The 20,050-nt window shown below is 44.3% G+C and overlaps 1 protein-coding gene across 1 annotated transcript in view; it reads left to right on the forward strand.

The window, feature by feature from the left end:
* Positions 1-3,006: 3,006 nt before the first annotated feature.
* The window catches only part of ASXL1 (ASXL transcriptional regulator 1), a 61,807-nt gene continuing 44,763 nt past the window's right edge, over positions 3,007-20,050 (forward strand). Inside the window, exon 1 of the mRNA XM_060771826.2 lies at positions 3,007-3,606. Within this exon, the coding sequence (XP_060627809.2) occupies positions 3,547-3,606 (60 nt within the window). The 5' untranslated portion in view covers positions 3,007-3,546. The remainder of the gene's footprint in view (positions 3,607-20,050) is intronic.

The raw sequence follows: 20,050 nt of genomic DNA on the forward strand, positions 1-20,050 counted from the left end.
AAGGGTAGAGAAGGAAGGAAGGAGAGAAGGATGGAAAAAGGAGGGAAGGAAAGGAGGGTAGAGAGGGAAAGAAGGAGCGAAGGAGAGAAGGAAGGAAGGAAAGGGGTACAGAAGGAAGGAAGGGGAGAAGGAAAGAAGAGTTGAGAAGGAAGGAAGGAGGGAAGGAAGGAAAGAAAAAAAGTAGAGAAGGAAGGAAGGAGAGAAGGAGGGAACGAAGGAGGGTAGGAGAGAAGGAAAGAAAGAAGGGTTGAGAAGGAGGGAAGGAAGGAAAGAAGGGTAGAGAAGGAAGGAAGGAGGGAAAGAAAGAGCGAAGGAGAGAAGGAAGGAAGGGTACAGAAGGAAGGAAGGAGAGAAGGAAATAAAAAGGTGAAAGTGGGAAGGAAGGAGAGAACGAATGAAAGAGAGAAAGAGGGAGGGAAGGCAGGAAAGAGACAAGGAAGGATGGAACCAAAGAGCAAAGAAAGCGAGAAAAGAAACAGGTAGAGAAGGAAGATGAAGGGAAAGAAAAACGGGGAAAGAAGGAAGGAAAGAAAGAAAGAAAGGAGAGAAAGAGGGAGAGAAGGTTGGCCACAGCAACGCCTGGCGGGTACAGCTAGTAGTTAGGGCGTTTTTCTGACACTCCCTGCCTTCCTCCATTCTCCAGCATCTTTATTTATTTATTTATTTGGGATGCTTCTACCCCGCCCTTCTCAACCCCCTAGGGGGGACTCAGGGCAGCTTACAAAAGGCACAATTCGATGCCTGACAATTCATAAAATACAACATACAAATTACAATATATCATCAACAATTATAACTAATTAAAACAATCAAACAATACAGTCGCAGCAATAAAATGATATTGTGGCCAATGTTCGTCGATTCATAAATCCATGATCCATCTAGCATCGTCATAGTCCTTTCCTACGTCCTTGTCTTTGTCCATCTGCCAGCTTACCCAAAGGACTGGTCCCACATCCAGGTTTTTAACTTCCTTCTGAAGGAGAGGAGGGATGTTGATGTCCTAATTTCCCCGGGGAGTGCATTCCACAGGCGAGGGGCCACCACCGAGAAGGCCCTGTCCCTCGTCCCCACCAGTCTCACTTGTGATAAAGGTGGGGCAGAGAGCAGGGCCTCCCCAGAAGATCTTAAATTCTGAGGTGGGGCGTAGAAGGAGATCCATTCGGACAGGTACGCTGGGCCGGAGCCGTAAAGGGTTTTGTAGGTCAAAACCAGCACTTTGAATTGTGCTCGGAACTGGATCGGCAGCCAGTGGAGCTGACATAGCAGCGGGGTGGTATGCTCCCTGTATGACGCTCCGGTGAGTAATCTGACCACCGTCCGTTGGACTAATTGAAGTTTCCGAACAGTCTTCAAAGGCAACCCCACGTAGAGCGCGTTGCAGTAATCTATTTGGGATGTAACAAGAGCGTGGACCACTGTGGCCAGATCAGACTTCCCAAGGTATGGGTGCAACTGGCGCACAAGTTTTAATTGTGCAAAAGCTCTCCTGGCCACCGCCGAGACCTGGGCTTCTAGGCTCAGCGATGAATCCAGAGAGGAGCCATATTTATTTATTTTATTTATTTATTACTAGTGCTTTTACCCTGCCCTTCTCAACCCCTGGAGGGGGACTCAGGGCGGCTTACAAAAAAGGCAGAATTCGATGCCTATACATAATAATACAAAGTATACAAAAATATAAAAGAACGATATACAAAATGCAATTAAAACGATTATCACAATAAAACATCCGCACTGGTACCTAAGACATTGTATAAACATCATATAACATCGTATAAAGTCACTCTTATAATCAGCGTTTCGATTCCAGAGTTCCACGTAACCAATCCGTTAGTCATTTCCTAGCCATCAGTGAAGTTCTTCTTTATTTACCCGCTTGTCCAAATGCCTGGTCCCAGATCCATGTTTTTAGTTTTTTCCTGAAAGAAAGGAGCGTAGCTGCAGATCTGATTTCCCCGGGGAGAGAATTTCATAGGCGGGTGGCCACCACTGAGAAGGCCCTGCTCCCCGTCCCCGCCAATCTCACCTGTGATAGAGGCGGGGTCGAGAGCAGGACCTCCCCAGAAGATCTTAAGCTCCGGGGTGGGACGTAGAGGGAAATCCGTTCGGACAGATACACTGGGCCGGAACCGTATAGGGTTTTATAGGTCAAGACCATATACTGGCAATGTGGTCTCTCATTCCCCTGCCTTTTCTAAACCCATCTTGTCCATCTGGCAACTCTCTCTCCATGTCTTGCTGGAATCTTCATTGCCTAAATTAGCCTATATTACCTATATTTGACAGTTGCACCAGCCACTCCTTTCAACTCCCTTTCTTTCCTAATGACGTCACGGAGTGCCCCTCTCACCCAGCCAATCAGCGTCCTTCCTTGCTTTTCTCTTTATTTTGGGCCCAAAAAGGACTGTTTTTTGAGTTCGAACCTTCCTATTATTTCAAGTTGGAGCCTGAAGCGCCTGCGGGCCAAACTTGGTCCGGATCCATTGAGCCAGGGAGGAGCTATCATGGAACAAACAAACGAACGCACAGGCCTCCATGACACGAATCCCTTTCACTCCTTTTCTGTCCTAATGACGTCACGGAATGTCCCTTTGACTCAGCCAATCAGCGTCCTTCCTTGCTTTTCTCTTTATTTTGGGCCCAAAAAGGCCTGTCCTTTGAGTCCGAACCCTCTTATTACTTCAATTTGGACCCTGAATCACCTGCGGGCCAAATTTGGTCCGGATCCATTGAGCCAGGGAGGAGCCATGGCGGAACAAACAAACGCGACTGCTATGGGCGCTAGATACCCGGATGTTGTCACACCGTAGCCCCTCCCTTCACTATTTTCTCCTTTTCCCCGAATACCCATCATGCACCGCGGCGCTGCTGCTTGGGAAGGCGATCCCTCGCATTGCACGCTGGGAGACGTAGTCTCTCCGTCGCGTTCTCTGCCTCAGAGCTATCCCCGCCCACTCTAACCCGGGACCACACTTCCCGTCGGCCACCGCGCGCTGTTTTCCTTCGAACTGCCCCCGCCTCCACCCTTGTCTCCATCTCTCTAGCTTAGTGACCGTTGCTTGCGTTGGCGTTAGGTTTTTTTTTTCCTTCTTACGCGAAGGATTTGTCCCTCGGAGGCCGCCGTCTGGGCCTAGCGCCGCCTTCTTCTCCTTTCTCTCAGTAGACAGACAGTGAGGCAGGCCTCTCTCTCTCTCTCTCTCTCTCTCTCTCCTTCCTTCCGAAAGACCTTTGACCCCGCTCTTCCGCCTCCTTCGCGCTCCCTTGTTATGCTGGGCCTGAGGAACCAACGCCGCCTTCGCCGCCTTTGAGGCCTCCCTCGCTTCCCGTAGTTCTTCCTTCCTTTCTTTCTCCCCTCATTCCACCATCTCAGGCCTGCTCTTTCCCTCTTCTCTTTCTCTTCGTCGTTCCTCTTTCTCTTTCCCTCACACACACGCACATATATATCTATACACAGGCCTAGCTTTTCCTCTTCCTTTCCCCTTCCTTTCTTTCTGTCTCAATTCCCTTTCCGTTGCTGCCATTCGTCGCCAGGCCAAGAGGAAGATGAGGGAGATGAAGCAGAGGAGGAAGAAGGAGCGCACGTGGGCCGAGGCCGCCCGCCTGGTGAGACACAGGGAGGGAGGGAATGGGTGTTCATGTTGTGGTCGTGTTGTTATTGTGGTGTGTATTTCTCTGGCAGCCTCCTTCGCGAGGGTGCTTTTGTTATGGAAGGAAAGAGATAAAAAGGGAGGTTCTGGAAAGACATTTGATAAGGATCATGAGGATGATGATGATAATAATAATAATAATCTATATAAATAAAAATGTAATGTTCTTTTGTGGGATTAACAGAATTGACACCAAATTTGGACACAAAACACCTAACAACACAATGTATGTCCTTCACTTTAAAAAACTGATTTTGTCATTTGGGAGTTGTAGTTCCTGGGATTTATAGTTCACCTACAATCAAAGAGCATTCTGAACTACACCAACGGTGGTATTGGGCCAAACTTGGCACACAACAGAAAACACCGGAAGGGTTTGGTGGGCAGTGTCCTTTGGTTTCGGGGTTGTAGTTCACCTCCATCCAGAGATCACTGTGGACTCCAAACAATGCAAGAAATGCATTGGACAACAAGTTAAACATGAGCCAACAATGTGATGTGGCGGCAAAAAAAGCCAATGGGATTTTGGCCTGCATCAATAGGAGCATAGTGTCTAGATCTAGGGAAGTCATGCTCTATTCCGCTTTGGTTAGACCACACCTGGAGTATTGTGTCCAATTCTGGGCACCACAATTCAAGAGAGATATTGACAAGCTGGAATGTCTCCAGAGGAGGGCGACTCAAATGATCAAGGGTCTGGAGAACAAGCCCTATGAGGAGCGGCTTAAGGAGCTGGGCATGTTTAGCCTGAAGAAGAGAAGGCTGAGAGGAGATAGGATAGCCATGTATAAATATGTGAGAGGAAGCCACAGGGAGGAGGAGGGAGCAAGCTTGTTTTCTGCTTCCCTGGAGACTAGGACGCGGAACAATGGCTTCAAACTACAAGAGAGGAGATTCCATCTGAACATGAGGAAGAACTTCCTGCCTGTGAGAGCCGTTCAGCAGTGGAACTCTCTGCCCCGGAGTGTGCAGTGTGGTGGAGGCTCCTTCTTTGGAAGCGTTTAAACAGAGGCTGGATGGCCATCTGTCAGGGGTGATTTGAATGCAATATTCCTGCTTCTTGGCAGGGGGTCAGACTGGATGGCCCATGAGGTCTCTTCCAACTCTTTGATTCTATGATTCTGTGATTCTATGAATGATGGATCTGGACCAAACTCTACACAAATACTCAATATGCCAAAATGTGAATGCTGGTGGAGTTTGAGGAAAATAGAATCTTGACATTTGGGAGTTGTAGCTGCTGGGATTTATAGCTCACCTACAATTACAGAGCATTCTGAACCCCACCAACAATATAATTGGGCCAAACCTCCCACACAGAACCCCCATGTGGGCCACAGCAATGCGTGGCAGGGGACGGCTAGTATATAAATAAAAATGTAATATTCGTTTGTGGAATTAACATAACTCAAAAACCACTGGACCAGTTGACACCAAATTTGGACACAAGACATCTATCAGGCCAACAAGTGACCATCATTCACAAAACACTGAAAAACACAGAAGGAATGTAAAAAACAAAAAAAACCATTACAACGCATGCACAAAACCACATGCACACACACATATATATGCAAACACACATATATACATGTGTACACAAATATATATACACACATAACACATATACACAGAATGGGCCACAACAACATGTGGCAGGGGACAGCTAGTACAATCTATATAAATAAAAATGTAATGTTCGTTTGTGGGATTAACATAACTCAAAAACCACTGGACGAATTGACACCAAATTTGGACACAAGACATCTCTCAGGCCAATGAGTGACCATCACTCATAAAAACACTGAAAAACACAGCACAATGGACTTTAAAAGCAAAAAAAAAAACCCCAAAAATACATTACAATGCATGCACAAAACCACATATACATATATATATATATACAAAAATATATACAAACACAAAACACGTATACACAGACGGGGCCACAGCAACGTGTGGCAGGGGACAGCTAGTCTATATATATAAAAATGCTCTGTGCATAATGAGTACCTTAAAAACAAAAGAACCAATGAACGAAATCACACCAAATTTAGCAACAAAACGTCTCACAACACAAGGAATGACCATCACTCAAAAAATTATGATTTTGTCATTTGGGAGTTGTAGTTGCTGGGATTTATTGTTCACCTACAATCAAAGAACATTCTGAACCCCACCAACGATGGAATTGAACCAAACGTGGCACACAGGAGCATTGATGGGCATTGACCTTGAGTTTGGGAGTTGTAGTTCACCTACATCCAGAGAACACTGTGGACTCAAACAATGATGGATCTGGACCAACTTGGCATGAATATCCCATATGCCCAACTAGGAACACAGATGGAGTTTGGAGAAAATAGACCTTGACATTTGGGAGTTGTAGTTACTGGGATTATAGTTCACCTACATTCAAAGGGCATTCTGAACCCCACCAACGACAGAATTTGGGTAGACTTCCCACACACAACCCCCATTACCAACAGAAAATACTTAAGGCAATCCAGTCCAACTCCCTTCACCGGAGCAAGAAAATGTAATCAAAGTCCTACTGACAAAGTGCCATCCAACCATAGATATAGAAAGATATATATGATTTACACACAGATATAGTATCATAGATTTGAAAGGGACCCCTAAAGAAGGACAATGCAAGTTGCATGTTCCAGAGTAGGCAAACCAGACAATCTCTATGTCAGTACTGACAAAGAAACAACAAGAAATACTGTTTACCCAGAAGCATAAAGGAATTACACATATTAGAAAACAAGACTTTCTCATTACTTTATTTTCCAGTTATCAGACTGGGCCACAGCAACACGTGGCAGGAGACGGCTAGTCTATATAAATAAAAACATAATGTTCGTTTGTGGGATTAACATAACTCAAAAACCATTGGACCAAATTTGGACACAAGACACCTATCAGGCCAACAAGTGACCATCACTCATAAAAACACTGAAAAACATAGCAGAAGAGATGTAAAAAGACAAAAAACAAAAAATACATTACACTGCATGTGCAAAAAACACATATATATATGCAAACAAACATATATACCCAAATATATACACACACAAGGCACATATACACAGACTGGGCCACAGGACGTGTGCGGGGATGGCTAGTAAAAATTCATAGTGTCTCCTTGTTAAAAACGTTGTCCGGACTCATTGTCTAGTCATTCCGTTTTCCTGTGTTAGTCGCTCTGCATTTGCAAATGCTTGTTCAAAGAGCCATGCCTTGCCTTTTTTGTGGAATGTAAAAAGGGAAGTGGCCGATCTAATATCTATAGAGAGGGCATTCCACAGCCAAGGGGCCACCACCGAGAAGGCCCTGTCTCTCTTCTCCGCCAAATGGACTTGGTGACAGGCAGTAATGAGAGCAGGGTCTCCCCAAACGATTTTAAGGTTCTAGATGGTTCATAAGGGGAATTTATTTGGACATGTAAGGTGGGCCAGCACTTTGAATTGTGCCCAATAGCAAACTGGCACCCAGTGGAGCTGGCGTAACAGAGGGGTAGTACGCTCCCTCAGCACTGTGCTTGTTAGCAATCTGGCTGCCGTTCATTGGACCATTTGAAGTTTCCGGACAATCTTCAAAGGCAGCCCCTCATAGAGTACGTTGCAGTAGTCTATACAGGATATAACCAGAGCGTGGACTACCGTGGCCATCTTGAATCTTATCTGTTTGCATTTATACTGTATGGGGGTTGTTTGTAACTCGGGGATGGGCTGTATATGATAAATACAATACTCCAGGGATGGGCAACTGTGGAAAGCTACAGTGGCCACATTAGCCTGAAGAAGACCCTGGGGGTCATATCCTCATCAAAAGTGGTGCAAAACAGAAAAGGTAGAAATAGTGTCAGCCTAAACCAGTGGTTCTCAATATGTGGATCCCCTAACAGCTGGTGAACTAGCTGGGATTTCTAGAAGTTGCAGGCCCATAGGTTGAGAACCACTGCTCTAAACAGAGCCAACAGTAGCTGCTATTCATAGGTGACCTCCCATCCAAGACTCTGTTTAGGGTCAGAATCCTCTGCCAAGGACCTGCCTCATATGGAATGTGTCTTTGGTACTGCAGGCCGCCGCCAAGTTAAAGACATCATATGTTCTGTATGTTTGTTCTTATAGAATCATAGAATCCTAGAGTTGGAAGAGACCTCATGGGCCATCCAGTCCAACCCCCTGCCAAGAAGCAGGAATATTGCATTCAAATCACCCCTGACAGATGGACATCTAGCCTCTGCTTAAAAGCTTCCAAAGAAGGAGCCTCCACCACACTCCGGGGCAGAGAGTTCCACTGCTGAACGGCTCTCGCAGTTAGAAAGTTCTTCCTCGTGTTCAGATGGAATCTCCTCTCTTGTAGTTGAAGCCATTGCTCCGCATCTTAGTCTCCAAGGCAGCAGAAAACAAGCTTGCTCCCTCCTCCCTGTGGCTTCCTCTCACATATTTATACATGGCTATCCTATCTCCTCTCAGCCTTCTCTTCTTCAGGCTAAACATGCCCAGCTCCTTAAGCCGCTCCTCATAGGGCTTGTTCTCTAGACCCTTGATCATTTTAGTCGCCCTCCTCCTGACACATTCCAGTTGAATTTGCATGTAAGTTGGAACTGGGACATTTTTAAGCTCCCTTACATTAGCTTTGGTTCATAAAGGGAGGGGTGAACACCCCTGTGCTGTTTCCTTTGCTGTCTGTGCATCTCTTTAGAAGATTTCTTCTCACTTTCTGTCCCTGTGAGAATTGGATTTTGGACAATGTGTCTTGTTGCGGGAACAAGGATTGGTGAGAAAGTTTCAGCGGAGAACTCTTTCGCACTGATAATAACTCTTTCAGGGGTGGATTTCCCTTCTGAGGGGAAGATTATTCTCACTTCCTGTTGTCTCAGTCCCATTCTTAACTAGAAGTCGTTTGTAAGTCAGATGTTTGTAACTTGAGGCAGCCTGTATTGTGCTATTTGAAGGATGTGAATCTGTTAGAAATATATGGTCCTCTGGGAAGGGTCTTCTGTCTGCCCCTCTCAGCTGCTGCTCATAAATATAGAGGTAAAGGTTGTCCCCTGACATTAAGTCCAGTCATGTCTGACTCTGGAGTGTGGTGCTCATCTCCATTTCTAAGCCAAAGAGCTGGCATTATCCATAGACACCTCTAAGGTCATGTGTGCGTGGAGCACCGTTACCTGCCCGCCAGAGTGGTACCTATTGATCTACTCACATTTGCATGTTTTTGAACTGCTAGGTTGGCAGAAGCTAGGGCTGACAGTGGAAGGTCATGCCACTCCCCAGAATTGAACCTGTGACCTTTCGGTCAACAAGCTCAGCAGCTCAGCGCTTTAACCCACTGTGTCACTGGGGGCTCCTGCTCATAAATATAAATATTGTCAAATATTTAAACATAGCCATTATGGGCCCTTCTCTCATTCTTCTCTTTTCCAAGCTAAACAGCATACTCAGCTCCCTAAGCTGCTCCTCAGAGGGATTCATGGCTTCCAGACCTTTGATCATTTTGGTGACCTTTCTCTGGACCCCTTCCATCTTGTCCATCTCCTCCTTGAATTGCCTTGTCCAGAACTGGACAGACGGTTATAATTCCAGCTGAGGCCTGACCAAAGCAGAAGAGAGTAGGACAATGACTTCCCTCCATCTAGGTGCTAGATTCTGATTGATTACCTTTTTTTCCACTGGTGTATCACATTCCTGGCTCATCTTCAGCTTGTGATATATTAGGACTCCCTAGATCACATTAACAGGCATTGTTTTCAAACCAGTTGTCACCCATCCTATAATTTCTTCCTAATGTTTAGGTAGAATATATTTTCCTGTGATTTTGATTCCATTGCTCCATTATATCCTTGTTTCCAGAGTAACAGAAAACAAGCTTGCCCTCTTCTCAATGTGACATCCTCAAATATTTTCAACATGGCCATCATATCCTCTTTCAGCCTTCTTTTCTCCAATCTAAACATACACAGCTTCCAAAGTCACTCCTCATAGGGCTTGTCCTCCAAATCCTTGGCCATTTTGGTTCTCCATTCACCTTCCAGTTGACCTTTTTGAATTGTTTTGCTTAGAACAGGACACATGTTTATTCCAGGTGAAGTCTGACCAAAGTAGAATAGAGTGGAACTATGACTTCCCTTGGAATCATAGAATCAAAGAGTTGGAAGAGACCTCCTGGGCCATCCAGTCCAACCCCATTCTGCCAAGAAGCAGGAATATTGCATTCAAAGCACTCCTGACAGATGGCCATCCAGCCTCTGTTTAAAAGCTTCCAAAGAAGGAGCCTCCACCACACTCCAGGGCAGAGAGTTCCACTGCTGAACGGCTCTCACAGTCAGGAAGTTCTTCCTCATGTTGAGATGGAATCTCCTCTCTTGTAATTTGAAGCCATGGTTTTGCGTCCTAGTTTCCAGGGAAGCAGAAAACAAGCTTGCTCCTTCCTTCCTGTGGCTTCTCCTCACATATTTATACATAGCTATCATATCTCCTCTCAGCCTTCTCGTCTTCAGGCTAAACATGCCCAGCTCCTTAAGCTGCTCCTCATAGGGCTTGTTCTCCAGACCCTTGATCATTTTAGTCGCCCTCCTCTGGACACATTCCAGCTTGTCAATACCTCTCTTGAATTGTGGTGCCCAGAATTGGACACAATATTCCAGGTGTGGTCTAACCAAAGCAGAATAGAGCATGGGGAGCATGACTTCCCTGGATCTAGACACTATGCTCCTATTGATACAGGCCAAAATCCCATTGGCTTTTTTTGCCACCACATCACATTGTTGGCTCATGTTTAACCTGTTGTCCACAAGTTGTCCTTGATCCAGTCTGTATTCTCGTATTGATTCAGCATAAAATTGCATTGGCTTTTTTCGCTGTCGCATCACACTCCTGGCTCATGTTCAGTTTGTGGTGTGCTAGCTTTCCTTTTCAGTGGCTGTTTCCAAACTTTGGAACTCCCTCCCAAGGGGTTCTGTTTACCTGCAATTTGAATCCATTGCTCCATGGTGTATTCTCTAGAGCACTTCTTAAACTGTGGATCCCAACTCCAAATGGGGTCCCGTTCGCTCAATGTTGGATACACGAAAATTTTGGCAACAGTAAAAAGAAATAATAAGGGGTTTCTGAACACCACCCACTTGCACAAATCTTGTTAGCAAACAATATGCAGTGTTTACAGTGGACTGTATTGCCACAAAAATCAGCGTTGCTCCCCTCTCCATGTGACATCTATTTCAGTATTTGAGTTTCCCCTCTCAGCCTCTTTTCTTCCATAAACATCTCCAGCTGCTTGAGCCACTTCTCAGAGGGCTCATGGATTTCAGGTGTTTGATCATTTTGATCACCCTTCTCTGGGCACCTTCCATCTTGTTCATCTTCTTTTTGAATTACTTTGCTCAGAACTTGACACAGGGCTATTTCAGGTGAGGTCTGACCAAAGCAGAAGAGAGAAGAACTATAACTTCCCTTAGAAACTACACTCCTGTTGATGGAGCCTAAAATCATATTGGCTTTTTTCACTGCTGCATCATAATTCTGCCTCATGTTCAGTTTTTGTTCTGCTAGGACTGCAAGTCCAGTGTCACCCTTCTGTGTTCCCACCATGGGCCATCCAGTCCAACCCCATTATGATAGGCAGGAACACACAATCAAAGCCCTCCCGACAGATGGCCATCCAGCCTTTATTTAAAAGTCTTCAGAGAAGAACCCTCCATTGGTCTCTGAGGCAGTGAGTTCTACTTTGGACAGTTCTTCCTAGTATTCAGGTGGAGTCTCCTTTCCTGTCATTTGAACCCATGGCTCCATTGAGTCTTAAGGTCCTTCCACACAGCCCTATAACCCAGAATAATTGTTATTCTGTTATAACCCAGAATAATTGTTAAAAGACAGGGCCTTTTCTGTGGTGGCCCCCGACTCTGGAACGCCCTCCCAAAAGATCTTAGACAGGCCCCTTCGCTGGCAGTCTTCAGAAAGAACTTGAAGACCTGGCTGTTCCGATGTGCCTTTTCAGATTAGGAACCCCAATACCAAGTCCTAGAAGCACTTTAGTAGAACCAAGATCACTGCACACCGCACATTGCACTTACTTTATAATCCTACATACCTCCTGCCACATCAGCACTTTTAATCTTGTACCCATTTCTCTGGCCTGGCCCAGTCTTATAGTGTCTTGATGTCTCGATGTATTGTTATTGCTGTTGTTTATTCTGCTTAACTGTTTTTAATTTGCTTTAGGTATTGTATTGTTGTATTGTGTTTTGAGGCCTTGGCCTATGTAAGCCGCATCGAGTCCTTCGGGAGATGCTAGCGGGTTACAAATAAAGTAATAATAATAATAATAATAATAATAATAAGACAGAAAATCCCACAAATCTGCTTTGAACTGGGTGATCTGCTTCCACACTGCTTTATATTCCAGTTCAGAACGGAAAATGTGAGATTTTATTCAGCTGTGTGGAATGGGCCCTAGTCTCCAGGGCAACAGAAAGGAAGCCTGCTCCCTCTTCCTTATGACCTCCTTTCACATGTTTATACATGGCTCCCATGGCACCTCTCAACTTTCTTTTCTCTTTGTCTGAACAAATCTTTCAAAGAAAAATAAATAATAAAATAAAAATCTACTTTATTTATATTCCGCTTTACGTCCCCAGAGAGACTCAGAGCAGATTGTAGTGTACACATATGAGGCAAACATTCAATGCCTTTTGCACACAGTGAACAACAACATACAACACAGACAAAGGTAAAGGCCTTCCCCTTTTTCCATCTCTGTTGTCTGGAGGCGATGCTCAACTCTGGCCATGGGGAGGTGCTCTTTTTCTATTTTTCTATGCCAAGGAGCCTGTTTTCCATAGTCATCTCTGATTATGTTACCAACATGTATGCATATCTATATGGGGCACCCTTTTACCTTCCCACGAAGGCGATACCTATTGATCCACTCGCATTGCATGCTTTTGAACTGCTAGGTTGGCAAAAGCTAGGGCTTACCCCAACTTGTGGCTTCTGGTTAGCAGATTTCCTGCAGCTAGGGGTTTAACTTGCTGTGCTACCATGACCTCTTGTATTTAAATTGTATTTTAACTTTTGTACCCACACACAAATGTTTAATTTTTTTGTACCTGCCTTATTATAAACTCTTATTAGTTGTGTTTATTGGTTAGCCACTTTCATTCCTTATGGGGAGAAAAGGTGGGGTAGAAATAAAGTTAATCAATAATAATATATTGCATGCTTGTGTAAGTGACCTCTTCAATTTTATATATGGAGCTGTTTCATCCTGTTTTAGTAGGAAGAAGTGGGTTCTGCATGAAAAAGACTCAGAGATGCTTTTATCTTAGTTGACTCATAGAGTTGGGAGAGAATCTCAGTGCTACCCCTTCTGTCAGACAGGAAGACACCACCAAATCCCTCCTGACAAATGGCCATCCACTCTGTCTCAAAATCTCCAGAGAAGGAGACCCCACCAGACTCTTAGGTTGCTGTATATTCCTTATTCTACATTCTATAGGGCTGCCACAAGCTGACATTGACATCACTTTGAAGACGAACATTGTGATATACTTTGCACATATCCTTTCTGATTTTAGCCCTCATCCATCAGGTCAGTAAAATGTGAGAAAGAGCACTGCCCTCCTTTCGTAGGGATCTGAAAACCTGGATGTTCCCATGACCATTTGAGAATGTCTAGTCCAGTGGTTCTCAACCTGGGGTCTCCAGATGTTTTTGGCCTTCAACTCCCAGAAACCCAAACAGCTGGTAAACTGGCTGGAATTTCTGGGAGTTGTAGGCCAAAAACATCTGGGGACCCCAGGTTGAGAACCACTGGTCTGGTCCCAAGTTGTTAATGACCAGTCCCTTGGTCGCCAGATAGTACTGTGTTCTCTACTTACTTAGGTGATCCTGCTTCTTGGCAGGGGGTTGGACTGGATGGCCCATGAGGTCTCTTCCAACGCTATGATTCTCTGATCCCTCATAGTTCGAGGTTGATGGCCCTCCAAGTAGAGTGTCTTGGTGGTGGGTCCGTAGGTAGCTGTATTGATCCACATGTTCTCCTGCAGTAAGGACATTGGTTTCCAGGTGGAAAGCAGTCCCTTTCAGGGATGGCTTGACGCACTTTCCTCTTCGCACGTTTCTCCCTTTCGTCCTCAATTTGTACCTCTGAATTCTGCAGCACTGCTGGTCACAGCTGACCTCCAGTTAGTTCTCAAGGGCCAGAGCTTCCCAGTTCTCAGTGTTTATTCCACAGTTTTTAAGGTTGGCTTTAAGCCCGTCTTTATATTTCTTTTCCTATTTACCAACATTACATTTTCCATTCTTGAGTTGGGAGTATAGTAAGTGCTTTGGGAGACGGTGATCAGGCATTAGGGCAACACGACCAGTCCAGTGGAGTTGAGGGTGCAGGAGCATCGCTTAAGTGCTGGTTGTCTTTGCTTCTTCCAGCATGTTGACATTTGTCCACCTGTCTTCCCAAGATATTTGCTGGATTTTTTGAAGGCAACGCTGATGGAATCGTTCCAGGAGTTGAGTGTGATGTCTGTAGACAGTCCACATCTCGCAGACATATGGCAGGGTTGGTAGGACAATAGCTTTATAAACAAGCACCTTGATCTCCCTACGGATGTCCCGATCCTCAAACACACTATGCTTCATTCAGAAGAATGCTGCACTCGCAGAGCTCAGGCAGTGTTCTCTGCACCTCATCCAATTCCTCAGCTCTATGGTTCGTTGTTTTGCGCCATCATGCTTGGCCCTTTTATAGCCTGGTCACACCCATTTTGGTAATTCTGGTCTCTTTTGTTTAATTGTGTTTTTGTCTGGATTGTGGTATTTTACGATGCTCTTATTTTAGTGGTGTTTTTGTTTTAATGGATTGTTTGCTATTGTGTCTGTTTGAACTTTCTGTCTCATATGTAAGACACCCCGAGTTCCTTCGGAGAGATGGTGGCGGGGTATAAGAATATTATCATTACTAACTGTCTTTATATACTTAATATCACAGTGCTTGTGGTTATACAGTATTTGTTGTTGTTCCATTGTCTGTGCAGATATAGAGATTGTCTGGTTTGCCGACTCTAGAACACGCAACATATAATTGTCCATGTGGGAAGAAATCCGTGTCTAGATCCGATCCGCACAGTTCTAAAGATTGGCCCCGAGCTTTGTTGATAGTGATTGCAAACAGCAATCGAATTGTGAACTGCAATCTCATAAATGGAAATGGCATATCCGTTGGAATCATAGGAATACGAGGAATGAGGACATCTTCAACCCAGAATAGCAAGGCAGATATTCCACAATGTCTGCTTTGTACTGGATTATATGTCAGTGTAGACTTAGGGCCCTTCCTTACAGCCATGTAGCCTAGAACATGAAGGCAGATCATCCACAATGCCTGCTTTGAACTGGGTTATTTTGAGTCCAGACTATTCGAATGTTATGTTGTGTCAAAATTTCAAAGCAATCGGTGAAGTATTTTGGGAGATTTAAGATTTTGAACAAATGAAGAATTACATTTTTATTTATATAGATTATTTATACAGATTATTGCAGAGGTTGGAGCACAGAGGAATCAGTAGCTGCCCCAGGATGAGACTTAATGCACAATTCCAGGCCAGAGGGGCAGATTTAAGACAGATGTAGTTAGAATCATAGAATTGGAAGAGACCCCAAGGGGCCCTTCTGCAATGCAGAAACACAAAGCAATTCTGAGAGATGACCATCCAGTCTCTGCTTAAAATTCCACTGGACTCCCAGGCAATTTATAGTATGCTCCACTGCCAAACAGCCTCCTGATATATTTAAATGCCTTTAATTGATATATGTGAGGGACCCATAAATTTCACCAAACATTTTGCATAACAGATTGATTGTTGTTGTTTTATTCCTGCATCTATTACTGTATTTTACTGATTTTAACCAAGAGGGTTTGTGAAGCGAAATGTTTACTTTGGCTGTTATTGTTTTATGTTATTGTTTTGGCAATTTTTATATTTTATGTGTTTGTACCTTTGAGGGCTTTGTAAGCTACCCTGGGCCCCTCTGGGAGATGGTTGCAGCGTATAAGTAAAGTTTTATTACTATTATTTTAAAAGCAGCTCTTATTGTCTGGAGATTCTTCTTAATGTATTGTCGAAGGCTTTCACGGCCGGAATCACTGGGTTGTTGTAGGTTTTTTCGGGCTATATGGCCATGGTCTAGAGGCATTCTCTCCTGACGTTTCGCCTGCATCTATGGCAAGCATCCTCAGAGGTAGTGAGGTCTGTTGGAACTAGGAAAAAGGGTTAATATATCTGGAATGACCAGGGTGAGACAAAGGACTCTTGTCTGCTGGAGCTAGGTGTGAATGTTTCAACTGATCACCTTGATTAGCATATAATGGCCTGACAGTGCCTAGAGCAAACTTTTGTTGAGATGTGATTAGATGCCCTTGTTTGTTTCCTCTCTGTTGTTTTGCTGTTGTAATTTTAGAGTTTTTTTTATACTGGTAGCCAGATTTTGTTCATTTTTATGGTTTCCTCTTTCTGTTGAAATCGTCCACATGCTTCTTGTGTATTTCAGTGGCTTCCGTGTGTAGTCTGACATGGTGGTTGTGAGAGTGGTCCAGCATTTCTGTGTTCTCAAATAAAATGCTGTGTCCAGGTTGGTTCTGGCTCCTCAGAGGAATCCGTAGTCTTTAGACCATTTTGGTGGCTCTTCTCTGAACACCTTCCATCTGGTTAACCTTTTTCTTGAATTGCTTTGGCCACAACTTGACACAGGTTTATTCCAAGTGAGTTCTGACTAAAGCAAAATAGAACAGGGCTATGACTTCCCTCATTCTAACATAGACTCCTATTGATGAAACCTAGAATCATATTGGCATATTTCTTAGTTCCCCAGAGGACAGGACCCGGGTTTCCAAAATGGCCATCTCAGATTAGAGAGCTAGGAAAGTTGGGTCAAGCTGCATTGTGTTTACAGTGTAGGTGCACTCCTGGTCTACTTTTTCAGATGTGTGGAGGAAGTAGGTTAAGTCTATGAAAGCTTATTTATTTTTTCCCTCTCAGTCTTAAAGTTGCTACAAGATCTCTTTGTATACCTATATTCCTGACTAACACATCTATGTCATTAAGTTTCCTGCAAGGCAGAGAGTTGGCCTGGATGGCCTTTGTGGTTTCTTTCAACTCTGTGATTCAATGAATTCAGTTTCTGGGTAAATTTCCAGGAAAGACAGAAGCTGTTACAGCTCCCTAACTTTTGCGTACAGAGGGATTGCTGTTCCCTCACATTAGCTAGCTGTTTTGGAAAAAAGGATGCTTGGATGGTTCAGCTATAACCTCGGTGGCTCTTATTGAGAGGACCATTCGGACAACAGGCATATGGTGAAGAGTGAAATATAAGGGCAGTTTGGATAGGAGGTTAAGCATTTAGATTTCTAGACACAGCTAATAACTTCTGATCTTCTGGAATAGTGTTTCCTGAAATGAGAGCCAGAATTACCCCTACCAGTAGGTCAGGAACCATATTGGTATCATATTTGCACCTATTGTCTACAACTGCTTCATTTTGGAAACTCTGTGGACCAAAAGCTGATGACTTACAGACAAGCAGCAGTCCAGGGACTGGCCCTGTGAGTAACACTGCTCCAGAGAACATGTATTGTTTAAAGTTTTTTGTGGTATTATTATTTATTATTTACTTTACTTGTATACCGCTCTTCTCAGCCATCAGGCAACTCAGAGTGGTTAACAACCAGTATCAGCAACACAGTACAAAATCAGTAGTCATTTAAAACAGTAGTATCAATTAATTAACATCAAAAACATCAGTGCAACAATACAGCAAAACAACAATCCATCACGTCTCATCAATAGAATCACCATCCGATCTCGTTGTCCATTAATCCATATTCCAGTAAACAATCAATTGCACTGTTTAGTTAAAAGCCTGTTCGAAGAGCCAGGTCTTCACTCTCTTCCGGAATGCCAATAAGGAGGGGGCCGATCTAATGTCTGTAGGAAGGGCGTTCCATAGCCGGGGGGCCACTACTGAGAAGGCCCTGTCTCTCATCCCCGCCAGACATGCTTGTGAGGCCGGCGGGACCGAGAGCAGGGCCTCCCCAGACAATCTTAATGTCCTAACTGGTTCATAGGAGGAGATGCGTTCAGACAGATAGGTCGGGCCAGAACCGTTTAGGGCTTTAAAGGTTAAAGCCAGCACTTTTAATTGTGCCCGGTAGCAAATTGGCAGCCAGTGGAGCTGGCGCAACAGAGAAGTAGTATGCTCCCTGAGACCCGCTCCTGTTAGCATCCTGGCTGCCGATCGTTGGACCAATTGAAGCTTCCGAGCAGTCTTCAGAGGCAACCCCATGTAGAGAGCGTTGCAGTAGTCTATGCGGGATGTAACCAGAGCGTGGACTACCGTGGCCAAGTCAGACTTCCCAAGGTATGGGCGCAGCTGGCGCACAAGTTTTAGTTGTGCAAATGCTCCCCTGGTCACCGCTGAAACCTGGTAGAAGCATCACAACTTTTAGGAGACTGGGTAGCCTGGATTTCTTAGGTTCTTGCAAATGTAGTTATCAGCAGTGGACAGGTTACCAGAATGACAAATAATTTATTGCTTCTTCATTGCATATGGAAAAAAATGCTTAATATTGTCTACTAGTTCCGAGTATTCTTTCCATAGTTAGTTGTAGCCCTTGCAACAATCGTGTAAATTGCATCAATAGTATTCTAATCTTGTTTTGTAATCTCTATTCCTAGGTTATTCCAGTATGTAGAAAGCATTGCTATCACTTAACGCAGGGGTCCTCAAACTTTTTAAACAGAGGGCCCAGGTCACAGTCCCTCAAACTGTTGGAGGGCCAGATTATAATTTGGAAAAAAATGAATGAATTCCTAAGCACACTGCACATATCTTATTTGTAGTGCAACAAACACTTAAAAACAATACAACAATTAAAATGAAGAACAATTGTAACAAATACAAACTTATTAGTATTTCAATGAGAAGTGTGGACCTGCTTTTGGCTGATGAGATAGGGTTGTTGTTGTTGTTGTGGTGGTGGTGGTGTGCTTTCAAGTCATTTCAGACTTAGGTTGACCCTGAGCAAGAGCCGGGTAAATGACCTTGGAGGGCCGTATCTGGCCCTCGGGCCTTAGTTTGAGGACCCCTGACTTAAAGGATAAGAAAATATACTAAAAGATAAGAGAATATTGCGGCTTTGGCCTGGATTTCCATATCACAACCTAGGGGTTGATTCCAGCATTCCGCATAGATACCAAAATCCACAGATGCTTGTGTTCCATTCTATGCAATGGTGTAGTAAAATGTATAGATTATATAGATTGATAAAATCAAGGTTTCCTTGTATAGATTGATAAAATCAAGGTTTTTTGGGGGGATTTTTTGTTGTTTGTTTGCAAGTGGTTGAACCCGCTTTTGGACTATTGAGGGGCTAATTCCTCAACATTGGTGATTAGAATTTGTTCTTTACCTAAGGTGAAAGGGAAAGTTTGCTCCGTGGCTTGTGTTGACCTGTCGTAAAGCATTTGCCTTGAAATCATCCTTGGCATGGGACAACCAACCTGATGTCCTCCATATGTGTTTCACATGCTGATTCAGTTGCCCAGCTAACATGGCCCAGTTCTTAGCAATGGATATGTAGCCCAGGCGTTTGGAGAACGGAAGGTAGCACAGTTTAGCCCACAGCTGAGAAAAGTTGCCATGTAGCAGAAGGAAGCTGGGTGAAGTTACAGAAAGGGCAAATATTTCTGGGTCATTATGTGAAAATTTATTTATTTGTCGTGTCAGGGCAACCAGTCGATTATATTACATTTTTAACAGAACAAAGCAAACAAACAGACAAAATGCAAAATTTGTGAGTTTGGTAGTTTATTAAATGCCCTTTGACTAGTATCTGGCCACTTGGAGTGCTTCTGTTGTTGCTCCACACTCGCATGTCGAGGATTCCACTTTGTGACCCCATTTCTGAAGGTTGGCTCTGCATCTGGTGGTGCCAGAGCGCAGTCTGTTCAGCGCCTTCCAAGTTGCCCAGTCCTCTGTGAGCCCAGGGGGGAGTCTCTCATTTGGTATCAGCCATTGGTTGAGGTTCTGGGTTTGAGCCTGCCACTTTTGGACTCTCGCTTGCTGAGGTGTTCCAGCAAGTGTCTCTGTAGATCAGGGGTCAGGAACCTTCGGCCCTCCAGGTGTGGTGGACTTCAACTCCCACAATTCCTTGAGGCTTTGTAGGCTAAAGACAGCACAGGGAATTGTGGGAGTTGAAGTCCACCACACCTGGAGGGCCGAAGGTTCCCCATGCCTGCTGTAGATCTTAGAAAACTATTTCTTGATTTAAGTCGTTGACGTGCTGGCTGATACCCAAACAGGGGATGAGCTGGAGATGTCTCTGCCTTGGTC

The sequence above is a fragment of the Anolis sagrei genome, chromosome 4 (assembly GCF_037176765.1).
Source record: "Anolis sagrei isolate rAnoSag1 chromosome 4, rAnoSag1.mat, whole genome shotgun sequence".
Taxonomy (NCBI): domain Eukaryota; kingdom Metazoa; phylum Chordata; class Lepidosauria; order Squamata; family Dactyloidae; genus Anolis; species Anolis sagrei.